Below are 14432 nucleotides of genomic sequence, written 5' to 3' on the forward strand. Positions count from 1 at the left end.
GGTGAGTGAACAGCTCACAAACATGTAGCGCTCACTTCGTGCTATAATCTCGTTTTTGCTGAAAGGGTCTGCCTTAGTCGCTGCGGTATAAATCCGACCTCAAAGGGCATTCCACGGGTAAAAGCAGAAGCAGTCGTTCCATCCGAATGGTCCTAAGATGGTACATTTGTGCCCGCGATTCAAGGACCACGCAGAACGTCACAGGAGGCGCGGCCCGCCCCAACGATCCTAGCGGTAACATTCGATATAGTAAACTGGCGGAGCATCCGCAGCGATCCCTACGACCAATAATCCGTCCAGCAGACGGCGCATTGGTTTCACGGCAAGGAATCTTGTCTCATCCGCATTCCTCGATTTTTACAACGGTGCACAGAGGTGGTTGTAGATTTCGGGGCTGCACTCTAAGTCGTTCGGCGGAGAACAAGGGAAATGAGAGCCATTCAGCCCGCTGAAATACTGCGCATGCAAGTGGCTCCGGATAAGGTGCTGGGTCACCGGACAGAGGTTCGTTAGTACGTAGTTATCCAGAGTCGACGAGGAATAGATGCACTCTCTTAGCTGCGAACGCTGTCAAAATTTCTCTGGAATGAGGAGTGCACGGTCTTGGCTTTTACATTACGGTGCGCTCGCGAGTGACCCAACGGAGGGCATGCAGACGAACTCGACTTGCCGCTTTGCGTCGGACGCTGTGGACACATGAAGACGAATTTCCGTCATTGCAGTAGTCGTTCCTGTAGAGAGAATAACTGGCGTGGTGGCACAAGTTTGTGAATCGATTGGAGGGCTGGGAGTCTGGGTGGTGCCGCCCGCTGCTGTTTGATTTCAGTCGAAAGGGTGTGCGCTTGGGACAGGTCCCCGCCGTAGTTGCCCGCTGCACCAAGTCGAGCAGCCACACGCTGCATGTGTCTCGGAAACTCTCTTTTTGTAACATCTTCGCGCTCTGCGCTTTCAACGTCTTTTTTCCAGCCTGAGTAGGATACCCTGAAATGCGGAACTGACATATGTTCTCCGCAGCGGCGTCACTAGGGTGCGTGCGGCGACTGGCGGTAGAGAACCGGCCTTTTTCGTGTTCCACCGCCTTTTTTGTCGCGTTTTCCGCGTTCATGTCACTATTTTTCCTTTGTTTCGACGATGAAGAACGCTTGGTCGGCGCTCCGTGGCGCGGTTCAGGAGTTCAATGCGGTAAGACCGTGCGAAAGGCGTCCGCATAACGCGCCGGAGAGGTTTTCGTCGGCGGTTTGCCGAGACCCCGTCCCGTCGTCTCTGCGACGAGCAGACTGTACCCGCGGCTAGTTTCAGACGCCAGACATTGCACACGAGCTTGCTGTTTCCACTGACACTCTAGGGCAGTGCAGAGGCAGAGTGGAGAGAACGGCGCTCGATACACCACACCTCGTGGTGGCAGAGCAGTCCGGCTAATCCTCCCGTTTGGCCGTGGATAAAGTGGAAAGTGACGGAGAGCCGGTCCTCCAGCATGAGCGCATGAGCATGTCCACAAGCATACGTATATATACATCTATATGCACATCTATATATATTTCTACATACACGTATATATATGGTTCATGGATGCAGCAGGCGACGGTACAAGAATGCTCTCGAGGGCGCCGCGACTGTCAGTCGTCGGGCCGCGCAACTCCATGCAATTTGCTTGCAGGTCCTCCTTTCGGAAGATGAGGAGGAAGAGGAGGAGGAAGAAGAGCTGCTGGGAGAAGACATCTTCGCCGATCGACAGGTCAGACTCCGTCTGTGTGAGCACTTGGCTCGTAGCCGAGTCGGCGCTCATCTCCCTGTGTCCGGCGAGAGTCAAAAGGCGAGTTTTTAGTACTTTCCGCACAGTGTAGCCTGTTGATGAGGCTTGAACAGAGGGCGAAATCCATCAAGCCTCTCTTGCCGCTTTCAAGTGTTCATAGATCGCTCTGTCATGCGCACAGTCCGTTGCCCGTTATCAGTGCTGTCTCTGCTGACTCGAGCAAGGCGCTTCCACCCGCCGCCTTAGATTTCGAGACAATTCGCTTTCGCCTACCAGGGCCGTGCACCTGCACACTTGAGGTGCTTGGCGCTTGTGGAAAGCTTCCCTGACCGTGACAAATGCCCGTTGTCAGTCTCAATGCTTCACTCGGCTGTCGCAGCAAAAGGTCGCTGGCGCATCTCAGAGCATCTCCTCCTCTCCGCGGGAAGACCCTGTTAAGGAACTCGAGCGTCGTCTGCACCAGGAACAGCAGCAGCGCCTTTTCGTCCAGAGGCGCCTTCAACAGGCTGGTAAAACAACATTCACAACAGGAAAGAAGGAAGTTCGCTCCCTTATCCCAGCCGGGGCGCCGAAATCTCTGGGTCCCTCGGTTTCACCATTCGAACGTTACGAAAGCAGATGCTTAGCGCTGCCGAAACAAGTCCTCAAGCCCATGTATGGCGTCAGGTCAGTTTTGGCTGAGCCAGGGCACAGTCCAACATGAAGCCCTACGCAGCCGTCGCCAGAACTCGACTTTTTGTTGGCGTGCTCTGCTGAATCACTGATCCAAGGAGACGGCGTTTTACTGGACACAAAGACGCCATGAACTGCTGTCGTGGGCAGACGCTATTTCCGTTCGCGTCGCTTGCCCTCCCACGCGGCCTGTTTGCAGTCGTAAGAGGCTGCGCGCGGCCTTACCGACGCCTTTTCACTCCGTTTTCTGGTTTCGTCTCTTTTTTTGCGACAGAAGAGGAAGCCGCCAAGCACACGCAAGAGATCGTCGACCTGCGAAACCAATGCCGGCTGCTGCGCACGGCTCAAGGCCTTTCTCCGCCGACGTCGCCGCCGCACGGCGGCTCCCCCCCGCCGCCGGAGGGGGCAGACATATGGTTTGCTGGTAGCCGCTCTAGAGAATCTTCGGTTCCGGTTGCGGACCTGCGCACTGCAGTGCGACGGCTTGTGCACGCTCTACGTTTTTCTGAGGGCGACGAGGAACTCCCCACGACGGGGCTGTCTCGAGCGCAGAAGCGGCGCTCCGGGACTTGGAGAGGGCCGTCGTTTGCCACAGATGTGGACAGCGCGAGTCTCTCTTCACTCCCAGGGCCAGTCGAGATCTACGGTGTCTCTGAAGCGGGCAGTATGCCTCCCGACGCAGACACGCGCAACTGCGGGCGCGTTGTCAACGGAGTAAGCCGAAGCGACGGCGCCGGCGGAGACCCAGAAGCACAGGAGGCTCTCATGCAGCTGGACGCGGCCTGCTGCCACGTCGAGCAGGCCAGCGGACGAGCGGAGTGGCTCCTGACTGAGTGGAAGACCCTCAGGGGTACGAATGTGCAGGGCTAGGCAATCTCCAGTCAGGCGTGTCTCTACTTCCAGGAGAGCAGTGCAAACAGAGTTCACGCCCCGCGGCGCGCCAAAAATGCTTCTAAAGGCGATACAAAGACAAACGTGCGCGTGCATGCATAGCACATGATGCTGACATGTTGAAACAGACCCCCCGCGGATCTCTCATATACCGCTTGAGCCACGACCCTGTGAAATTTCCATCCACCATCGCTACAGCGCAGGACTTTTCATTCTCTGCAGTTCCTCCCTGCAGAAGTGGTGCGTGCCGAATTCGATGTGTCCTGTGCTCGTTGCCGCAGCATCTCCATCCTTCCGCACAGCTGTATCGGCGCGGTTGGCTATGTGTCTCCCCCCAGATCAGCTGGCGTGGCTCGAGGGCGAGGCAGAAATTCCGTCTTCGCGCGCCTCAACGCCTTCTGAGAGTCCGTCTCCTCTTCTCGAGTGGATGGCGGTGTCTGCTCGTATCGTTCAGTGCCTTCACTGTCTCTCAACCGACAACAGCGAATCGCCGGCGTCATCTACGCCCGTTCTCGCTGGCGGCGGAGGTCGCGTTATGCACCGAGAAAACGGGCACAGACGTCTTTTGGCTCGTCGACAGAGTTCCCTACGAAGCTTGGAGGATCCGGTTGAATCTGCATGCGCAGATGAGCAGCTGGTGCACCGGTTCGCAGGTATGTGTGCAGAGGGTTGGAGGCCAGGGTCTAAAATGTGTATGCGGGTACTGTTTCGGCAGGAACCGCCACGCAGTTCCCAGCTGGCTGTCTTGTTTTGTGCCTCAGAGAGTGAAACTGACTGCGGACCTGCGGCCCAGTGCGACGGGGCGTCTGAGAAGCAGCTCCAGGAGGCTGTGCGTCTTCGTCAGCTTTTGCAGCACCGCATCTCGCTGCAAGAGCGACGCATCCACGAGCTGGAAGACGAACTACGAAGCGTCAAAGAGGCATTTGAACACCAGGTGGATCAAACAACAGAGGCTGTCAAGAAGGTATACAACGGAAATGCACCTTTTCTCGGCATGAAATTTCCGTGGCTCCCTGGTTTCGGCCGTTTTTTGGCGTCGGACGATGCAGTTGCTGCTGAGCGCTCTCGAGCACTGCCTCTTGGTCGGAGCACCGTGCATGTTGCCGCAGCGCGGCGAAGACAGTACGGGCAACTGCGATGCCGGTTTTGTTTGCGGGTCTTGGAGCCACTAAAGTGAATTGCTGTTCCCACTGTGTTATCTGGTGCACTCAACCATGCAGGCAGAAGACCAAGAGGCAGCACGCCAAGCGCAGATCCAGCAACAGACGAACGAAGCTCTTAACTCCATACGGTGAGAAGTGACCTCCAGTCTGGACGCACAGCTGCGGGGTTTTTCGTAACGCGGCCGCAAGAGTGGTCGCTGGACACCGTTTATTCTTTATTGTGAATTTCTGCTTGAGTCTTTGTAAAAAGGCAGCAGTACGATTCACTACTCCACCAGTATGAGCGGCTTCAGGCCGCCAGTCGGAAGGCGGCGCAGAACGACGAAGCAGAGAGAGCAAACGACCCTATCGCGGCCCGAGCACAGCAGCTCGAATGCGAAAACCAGGACCTGCTCCTCCAGGTCAAGTCCTGGCAGGTACGCGCAATTTTGTAGCTGAATACGGTTCAGCTCTGCTTCGAAAGCTTGCAAAACGGTCGTTGGCCTTTTTTAACAGCAGGTCGTCTCGCACGAGCGGGGAGGTAACGGGCAAGATTTCCAATTTAGAGCCGTCTTTCGATTCTTCCTGTTTTCAGCGGGCGCATGCCGACGTGTCGCAGTCCTTGCAAGCGGCATCGGCTGAACTCTCAGAGCACAGATCTTATGCCTTGGTAAGGTAACATGCTCCATGTCGTTGACGCCGCCTGAGTCTCGATTTGAATGAGTCGGAGCGTAGAACGTCTTTGCTTGAGATTGACGAGAGCTATTGAAATGGCTTTTATATTATTCCTGTGCATCGGGATATCCACGTCGAGAATGGCTACGGGTAATGGCGTGCGCCGAGAGAGTGAGTTTTGATGCTTGCCTTCCTGCGTCCGTGCCCTTCAGAAGGTTGATGCTCTAGAGAAAGAGCTGGCCTTATCTAAAAAGGAACTTGTTCGAATGAACAACCTTCAGAACGTTCAAAATCAGTCAGGTAGGTACCGCTTGCGAACCGAAGTGGTAGCGTTTGATACCGACTACACTTGTGCAGCCTGAGCTACCGCACGGATGGGGCCAACAGACTCGCTCCACACGCTGAAGCATAGCTGCATCTGATGTCGGACCTTTTGTGGTGCGCCGCTATGTGTTGCAGAAATGGAGCTAATTCAGTCCCACGCGGAGCGTGATGCCATGGAGGCGGAGTTGAACGAGCTACGACGAACCGTCGAAAGCTTAAGCAATGCAGTCGAACGTATTCAGGTAAATCGCAGATTGGCCCTTTTTCGGCGAGTTGATAAGGCGCGTGAATATGCGGTACGTCCTGCCCTTTGCGAAAGGCATTCAGCACGTTTTAATTGCTAGTTCGGTTGGTAATCAGGAGGAGAACGAGGCGGTGATCCAAACACTAAAAGAGGAAAAGGAACAGGCTGAAGCAGATGCGAGACAGCTCCGGCGAAAAGTGGCAGAGGTACGCGCACGTGTCTGTTCTTTTTTATGTGTCAAGGAGATGCATGTGCTTTTAGCGGCGTTTTCGACAGCGGGTCTCTCTGCACCATGTAGCAAATCGGCATTTACTCAGGAAAAAGCTCATTTCTTTGAATCAAACACACAGTCCCCGATCTGCAGGCGTAGACTTTTGTTGTTTCACGCCCCGTGGTGGCATGTCGCGTAGAGTGGCGACGCTTCGGCCTCTGCCACTCACAGTGTGAGTTGCACCGCGGGAAATCCCGGCAAGTGGAAGAGGTGTACGGCGCCGGTGGATGGCGTGAGGTTTATGCTTTATTTGGGGAAGAAATACGGATGAGCTTGCACGGGCAGACAGCCACATCAGGAAACGCCCGAGTATCTCGACTTGCGTAGACCGCAGCTGGCATTTTACGGGCAAATAAATGCGGGTATCACTCGGTGTTATCTCACAGGGGGAGGCCAAAATATCTTGTTGGTCGCTACCACTTTTTTCAGAACGCAGGTGCGGTGATAGATCTTTCGGGAAGCCTGGAAGAATTGGCTGAAGCCACCGCCAAGGTCGCTGTCCTGACGACGTCCTTGGATGCGCTGCAAGGGGAAAATTCGGCGCTTAAGTACGTACAGGCGCGTTTAAGTTCTGGATATCGAGCTGCAAAAAGGAGGGAGACCGGGACGTAGACGTTCCACTGGCGAGATAGTGCTTCTTAGTCAGCCCGCACGGTTCTATGCGGACCGCCTGCACCATGCTGGGAAATTTGTACCTTTGTTTGTTTCAACAGGCAGGAGATCGAAAGGATACTAGAACGACAACAGAAGGAACAGGATGAGCGCGAATACTATGTGGATCGACGAATTATCTCAGAGATGATTTCCAAGCATCAGGCTCTTCGAGTAGGTGGCACCAGCGAGCGCGCTGATGCTGTGTTACCTTGTGTGTACCCGACAGACATGATTTGGCTGTGTTGCGATGCTGTTTGGTCAGGGCCAGATTCGACGGCGGGACGAGGTTTTCCTGCTGATATGTGACGTCCTACAGTTATCAGAGGAGGACCGGGAGAAGATCGGTATTCGCACTAGAAAAGGGCCTCATGAATCGCAGGACGCGGTAAGTTCGGTGGACGCCCAGGTACTAGGAAGTGTTCCCCGCCTGAGGTTAGAGTGTCAGCTCTACTATCATCTTCGCTGCTGGTGCTAGGCGCCTGCATTGCGAAATACCAGTGCCGTTGGTGCGTTTCTGTGTCTGCTCGTAGGATAAGAGGCTCTCAGAGAGGTTCATAGATTTTCTGAACGAGGAAACAAAGTAATGCGACAGTTGGAGCGAAGGCGCTTGTCAAAAGACTTACACTGCCTTATGTTCACACTTGTTTTCCTGATGGAATTCGATAACAAACTCAAGCCTACCGCGGAAAGCGACCAACACATGCTTTAAAGAAAACTCTTGTAACCTACACGGACGTGGCCCTGCAATCGTGCCCGTAGACTGGCAGAGCTTTGAGGGAGCTACGTAGGTTCAAAGCAAATCAACACGTGTACTGCCTAGTTTACCACTAATACCACCTATGAAAGATGGGCACTCAACGCACTGGCTGTAGCAAAGAATTCGGATACGGTGCATAGGTACATTGCTCCTGGCTGGGTGAACATAGCACGTGCCCATTTACAGGCAGAGCATAGTTCATCGCATGATCCAGTTTCACGATATTCACTTTTGCGGGAAGAGTGGTTGTTCGGCCCCTCGCTCGCAGTGTTTTGAGGACAGCCAAATTCCTCCAGACGGGGAGAGCTGGGTAGCGTAAATGTCCGCCCGTCCTCGCATTTCGTTGCATTGAGCGGACAAGACAAATCTGAGGTAGACGCCTTTACCCTTGCCACTCCAGGGTCGCCACACAGATCAACCCGTGGAGCGTTTTTCGAGGGATAGGACACGCTGCGCGCCAGAACGTGGGAGGTGCGAGTTTCGGCCGCTTCTCTGAGTGTCTCGTCTGATGTGCTGCGCAGCACCTCTTCTGATAGAATCCTTGCGCCTAAGGGTACTCTACCACCCATAGCCTTGGAAAATATAAGGCAACTCCATAGATTGATCAGCGTACTTGGCTTCGCGCAGCACTTTCTTAAGTCGTGTGAGGCGTGAATGCAGTCGTACCGCCACAATGGAGACGGCGTGAAGCTCTTCTGTAGAAACTATGGCAATCCCGCAGACATTTTGAGGCCCCGTACCGCTTACGCTTCAGAATACAAACCTGATGGGGGGCTGCGTCAATTCCACAGACACCGGCATTCACTGTTATGCTTACTTCATCGCGGGCCCTTTTTCTCTCCATGATGTGCCCTTCTGTACCAGTCACATGTACATGCGCAGCTCCAGCTTTTTCTTGGTGGGGCAGCCGCTTCTACGTCACCATCGACGTTTTTCTCGCCGCCTTCAATAAGCTTAGACATTCCAGCGTGCAGTACATACACCTAGCGATGAAAACATGGTAGTGCAAACCACGACAGGGGTTCCAGACATTAGGCGTGGTTGCGAAGGGTGAGCCCATGCGAGCTCTCCTATTCACCGGCAGTTGTTACACCCCATTATTTATCTATTTTGACTTGCTGACAACGCAGCACTTCCGGGTTCTCACCTAGAGCCTGCTCTAAACAATTCTGAACTGCACTCCACCGTCCTATGACTTCGCGGATGCGCCATTGCTGCTTGGAGCATCCCATTTCATCTTGACCCCGTTACGGGACGAGGAAATTGTTAATCTGGTGTCAGGAACGAGTATAATTTCTCTGTCCACGATACTGGATCGCGCTATTGGAATTCGTGCTAGGTGACTGCTAATAATGGCACTCATACAAACTGACTTTAAGCAATTGCCTTGATCGAACTCTGCAGCAGTGACAGTCGAATTCTACCTGTCTTTTCTGCCAGACAACCTGTATAAATCCTACGACCCAAGCGTACTAAGAAGTTCCTTATTCTTATTGACTGAATGTGATACCCAGAAGAGCACTCTAGGGAGAATACGTATCTTGGTAACCTCTAGCACTAGTGGCGTTACTTACGAAGAATTCCGGATATAGGTGTTCCACGCGAGCACGCAGTCCAGTTGCAATAGCGTTCAAGCGGTCAATCACTGTGCAGCGTTAACGCATATCGCAGATTTATGTCAACAGACTCAGGCGGGTCGAGTCAGTTCGTCCGGCATCGGAGACACCGAGTGAGCACGTTGGTATGTTGTTATTCCCACGAAAAAACCAAAAGATGTCAAGAGCTAGAGCAGCATGGCACAGACGTAACAACTCCCAGAAAGACATTTACCGGAGCAATGCATGTGTGACAGATTGCCACAACAATCACCCGGCGTACACGGTAAGGAGCCCCTCATGGCTGAAGATGCCCTTGCTAATTCAAACCGATTTCTTCGCGAGGCATGACGCCACACGAACCACCGGACCAACGTCCATCTTCAATCGCAACGTAAGAATTAAAAAATGTGACAGCGTTGCGCTTTAAAATCCATGTAGGTGGCGCCATCGGTGTACAACAAATTCCGAGTTGGAACGGAGAAAGGGGAGGAACTGGCTTCGCGGAAGCTCAGGCCATCAAACGAAACGAAGGATGATCTCAATGTATTGTTTAACTGGAGTCGTCTTCACGGATGTCCGAGTAGTTCTGAAGGCACAATGCATAGCAACACAAGACAGCAATAACGAGAACACAGTGGGAAACACGAATTTGATACAATGCGTAGAACTCACAACTGAGCATTTCGGTAGAAGCATCCCGCCGAGTTTAACCTACCTCTCCACCGTCTTCTTCAATTGCCTGCAAGAAGGGCTTCTGGGAAGTCTGCGAACCGGTCTCAAGCTCGTTAGCGTCAGCCATATCATCCCTGGGTGGGCGACCGCCTCCGCCACGGGTGTCGCGCGCCGCCTCGACATCTGCAGCGTTGGTGATCACGTCGTACGCGCAGAAGGTACGGCCTGCCAGGACAAGGATGATGCAGATGAATCCTTGCCAGCCGGGGACGCCGAAGCCCAGACCAATAAGGAAAACGAGCCCAATAGACACGATTTCAAGGAAGCGCCACGGAGCTTGTCCCGTGCGGCGGATGAGACGGTTAGACACAATGTTCTTCAGGAACGGCAGGGCACCAACTGTCACCAAACAGCCCCACACTTGCCACGTGTGCAAAAGGGTGAAGTTCATCGGGAGGGTGGTGAACACTTTCCATTCGCCGCAGAGGAGGCAAAGGATGGGCAGGACGGCAACGCCAATGACATGCTGGTGGTTGTACAGAAGGTTGCCTCTGCCATCGACTTCGTGCATCACCTTCTGCAGGTATGCGGCACGGAAAGCAGCGGAAAAGATGGAATACAAAATTGCCCATGGAAGCACTTGAGCACTGACGGTCTTAGAGTCAGTGCACCCAAGAACAAAGGCAAGCATAAGCAGTCCCATCGCCTGCCATCTCATTGGCATATATTCCTCACCACACCCGATGAATCGGGTAACGTGATGAAGGACGACAGCGAACGAGACAATAACCGGCAGGGTGGCAACACACGTCGTGCGGTACAGAACGACGTTGGCGAGTACCAGCATCACGGCGTTCACGATGGCCGGCACCACGATCTTCTTAAGAAGTTTCTTGTCAAGTTCAACGCGGGGAAAGTACGCGAATTTCGGAAATTCCTTCCCAGTTTCACCCAAACACCATGCCATGAAGAGGCCCTGTGCCAATTGCCACCAGGTGACAAACACGGGGAAGGGCACGACGTCAAGGAATAGACGGTACATAACGAAGACATTGGACAATGTGAGGATGAGGAAAAGGATTTCAGCCGTGACGATTTCCGGGTCCTGAACGAACCGACGGACTTCCTGCCACGTGGGCAGACGGATGTCCTGAATGCTTGCCATTGTTCCAAGGTCTTGGAATAATTGCAGTTAGGATCTGTGAGAGCGCTGGCACGGCCCTGGAGAGAAAAAGCCACCCCGTCTACCACCGGGGCAGTGAGTTAAGGCAGAAAACCGAGACACATTCACACACAATACTAATGGAAAGAGAAAGTAGACGGAAAAACAGTAGAAACAGAAATTTCTAGAAGATAACCAGGAGGTAGTGCCTCGGGGAGACCACGCAGCGAGAACGAAACAAAGCGAAGGGCTGCTCCGTCGTGTTACGCGCTGTCTGCTGGGATGCTTTTTCGCGCAGACGGCACGGGCACAATAGACTCTTCCACCTTGTACGCAGCAGAAATGAGAGTGAAGGGTTCCAGGTAAACGAAAACACGATTGTCTCGGTGAGTTTCTGGCAGAAAGAACCAGATTCTCCCTGATGTCCGAAAAACAATCGAAGAAAGGAAAAATAAACAGTCGCTTGCAAGGTGTCCACACCACGGCGCCGTAGCAGGCTGTCGTGTCCGCCGTCTTGGCGGCAGCTCAACTGCAGGGCACGCACGCAGCTGAGAGCGTGGCCCAGCCCGGAGCGCCCTGTCGAGCCAACAGAAATTCGCTCACCCTACAGCGCTCGGAAGCTACCTTATTCACAGCCCTGGAAGCGAGAGAGCCCTTTTCGGCCGGAAAATTCGGCTGCGCGAGCGTTAGTGGGAGCGGCGGCTTTTTTGCTCGCAAGACACGGCACCGCTAGTACAGGGGAAGGAGCTTAACGAAAAAACCCCTGTCACGCAACACCGATCGCCGAGAAGCAATCGGGGCGGCCCAGCCGTGCGTGCAGCAAAGGTTGGAATGTCTTGCAATTTTTTTCACATTTGCGGTTATTTGTTGCAGGGCATCGCTATTCCTGAGGTGCTGGCGCTGCACCAATTTTTTCTTCACAGCCGTGGCACGGAATGACTTCCCTCTTCCCGTTCCCGAAGTAGTCACTCGCTTTGCTGTTGCCCGTTGGACCGAGACGCGTTTTGACTCAGTTCCGTTCCAAGCGATTAGCGCCCTTCCACGTGCGTTGGACGTAGACACTTCAGTGTTCAGTGAGCTACAGGACAGAGAGTTAGCCTTTGCTGCCAAGACGCTTGGGGATATTAAAGACAGGAGTTTTGCTGCAACGAGCGCACGTAGGGACGGCGCTACGGCGGACGGCGGCATTTCAATCGGTCGTAGAAACAGATTTTTGCGCTGCCTCATCTCGCACCTAGTAGCAATCCAGGCGCAGGGTAGGGCTGTGTCTCTGGATTGCAACCCATTTTGCCGAGGCATCACTACAGTGTGTCTGTCCGACAGTTTTAAGGATTGGACGTACATGCCCTCATGGGTCGCGTGTCGTATCTGGATCAAGTCATCTGCATGGGATATCAAGGTGCGAAAAAGCGAAGCCCGCTCAATCCTGCTACCAGCGATCCAGTCCTTGACTGCTGCCACGTGTGTATAGAGCTTTGACATCAGCGCCAGTTTGGTAGAGCTGTTCGTGGATAGCAAAAGGCTTTTGCCTGTTGATACGCACAACTAACGCAGGAGTACACTTTGGCAGCTCCCCATCGAGTTTCTGGTAAGCTCAGAGAGTGCACGACTGAGAAGGAGCCCATGCAGTAAAGTCGGAGGCGGGGCCGCCCAAGAGACAGAGTGGAGGCGCGGTGGCCTTCAAGTGGCTTCGCTGAGGAAGCATCTTATGGACAGACGCTGAATTTATTTGGGTGTCTCTGCTGTGGCGGTTTGATGTGTTGGTCATCTATTGACACCAAAACGAATTGATGACCCTTGTCACACGCGGTAAAATCACACGTGCATTCGACAAAACCCCTGGCAATGGAAAATGCTAGCGTGTAGTGTGCCTTTGCCGCTGCCATACACTCTCGAGCGGATAGGCTTTCTTGGTTCCCAGATAGGGGTGATGTTAGAGCAGCTCCATACCTAGCGAAGATGAACACGAGGCATATCTGAAAGCGGAATGCCATCAATATATATATATATATATATATATATATGTATATATGGGGAGATACGGCCGAAGTAATGTGCAACACTATGTTTCTTTGCTAGGGCTCGTTAGAGAGAATGCGTCCGAGTAAAGCTACATTCAATTCGTAAAAGCAATCAGTCCTGCAGAGACAAAAATCCTGCCACTCCGGCTTTGATGGGGACCGCCTCAGGATCTGAAGTGGGCAGCTCAACGCTGATGACGTAGTTAGTTGAATGGCCCGTCGTTGACAGAGTCCCTTTTCGACTGGGAACCTTATAGATGGGGCACTTATATATCCCGGTAATGGGAGGAGCCCTATCTGGCGTTGGCAACAACCATAGCACCGGGAGTTCCTCAAACAAGATCTTGGGCTTGGATGGAGCCTACGGACACCACAGAATCGAAGCGTTCCGTAGGCTTTTCCAGGCATGTGGGACCGCTTCGCAGACGCGAACCGTGGGCAGAACCGCTACGTATGGAGAGCGGAAATCCTCCTTAAGTACCAGCAAAGATGCTGGCGTATGGAAGGATTTTGCACACATGCTTCTTCGCAGCCGTCACAAGATGCAGATCGAGGTGCACAGCACCGAAATTTACGATTGTGATCGCCGAGTAACAACCGCAGATCCAGGTTGCTGGTGCCTTGCCTCGCCAGCGGCGTGACTGCTAACGGTTTATGCATGCTGCCAGTAAAAGCTTCAGCGAGAGGTAGAAATTGTAAATGGAGCAAAATTTGGCGTCTGTGTTCTAATCTTTGCTGCCTCCGAGGAAAAGTCTACACACCAGAAAGTGCCTATCTATAGCAACCCATGCTTTTCAGGTATGCCTTCGATGGCAAGAGACACCATATAGGGGATGCCACATCTTCAAGTGCGTACAGGTGAATACTCTCTAGAGCCCTTCGTTTTCCCGACGTCTTCTCTGTTTCGAGCCATCCCTGTGCGAGTGTTGCTAAGCGCCTGCTGTTAGAGTTACCTCGTCATTCACCGCTGCAGTTGCAAATGTGGTAAAGGATCGAAATTGTGTGTTCATACTACGTGTATGAAAGAGCTTTCGCACCAAGAGATGCTTTTCTCTGTCCCATCGGCTGCCTTCGAGGAAAATGCCATGTACGTAGCACCCTTCGTGTGGACGTTCTTTCACTGTTGTAGCATCTAGATCGTCCATCAGCTTGTACTCAAATGACAGGCGGTCGACAGCGATCCTACACTTCCTTGCATAGTTTTGTAGCACGCCAGTCAAGAAAGCCTGCAGCGTAGAAAAGGAAATCTAGTCGAACTCCTAAGGCCGGCGCACAAGAACCAAACTTCCTTCTGGATGCTATACTAGTGTGGCTCTGCAGGCCGAAGGGTTCACGACAATGAACACCATTTGATTTAACCTATGAACAACGCTATGCCACACGCACCCTGCACCCGCAATGAACTGCGAGCTGCCTACCGAGACCCGAATACTTGGAGGGGTGGGGGTGGCACAGTAGAGACTTAGTGGACGTACAGCTGTGGAGCAGAAGAGCTTCGGAAGAGTCCGGTGATGCTCTTCCTCATCCAGGATGCACCTTGCCGATTTGACAGGGCCAAAAATCCTGAACTCGTAAATTATGTTTCGTGCGGCTCGA

The 14432-nt window shown here is 53.3% G+C and overlaps 3 protein-coding genes across 3 annotated transcripts in view; 1 reads left to right on the plus strand and 2 right to left on the minus strand.

The window, feature by feature from the left end:
* Positions 1–1131: 1131 nt before the first annotated feature.
* Positions 1132–7210, plus strand: BESB_003770 (uncharacterized protein; the record flags this gene model as incomplete). Its single annotated transcript, XM_029359132.1, has 16 exons — positions 1132–1182; positions 1658–1735; positions 2133–2262; positions 2700–3275; positions 3598–3969; positions 4078–4280; positions 4537–4607; positions 4730–4895; positions 5054–5128; positions 5346–5433; positions 5593–5699; positions 5818–5907; positions 6402–6520; positions 6686–6797; positions 6889–7011; positions 7157–7210. 16 exons carry the CDS (start codon positions 1132–1134, stop codon positions 7208–7210), a joined length of 2415 nt encoding a protein of 804 aa, XP_029222045.1.
* A 2321-nt stretch (positions 7211–9531) lies between these two features.
* BESB_003780 (GAP40 protein) lies at positions 9532–10818 on the minus strand (the record flags this gene model as incomplete). The annotated part of the gene is made up of 2 exons (XM_029359133.1): positions 9532–9567; positions 9697–10818. The coding sequence occupies 2 exons, from the start codon at positions 10816–10818 to the stop codon at positions 9532–9534; spliced, it is 1158 nt and encodes a 385-aa protein (XP_029222046.1).
* Positions 10819–12948: 2130 nt separating this feature from the next.
* BESB_003790 (putative dynein heavy chain 2) overlaps positions 12949–14432 on the minus strand; it is a gene marked incomplete at both ends in the record, with an annotated part of 45006 nt that continues 43522 nt past the window's right edge. The window contains 2 exons of the mRNA XM_029359134.1: positions 12949–13197; positions 13874–14062. Coding sequence (XP_029222047.1) covers positions 12949–13197; positions 13874–14062 — 438 coding nt within the window. The remainder of the gene's footprint in view (positions 13198–13873; positions 14063–14432) is intronic.

This window comes from Besnoitia besnoiti, chromosome I, assembly GCF_002563875.1.
Source record: "Besnoitia besnoiti strain Bb-Ger1 chromosome I, whole genome shotgun sequence".
NCBI lineage: Eukaryota > Apicomplexa > Conoidasida > Eucoccidiorida > Sarcocystidae > Besnoitia > Besnoitia besnoiti.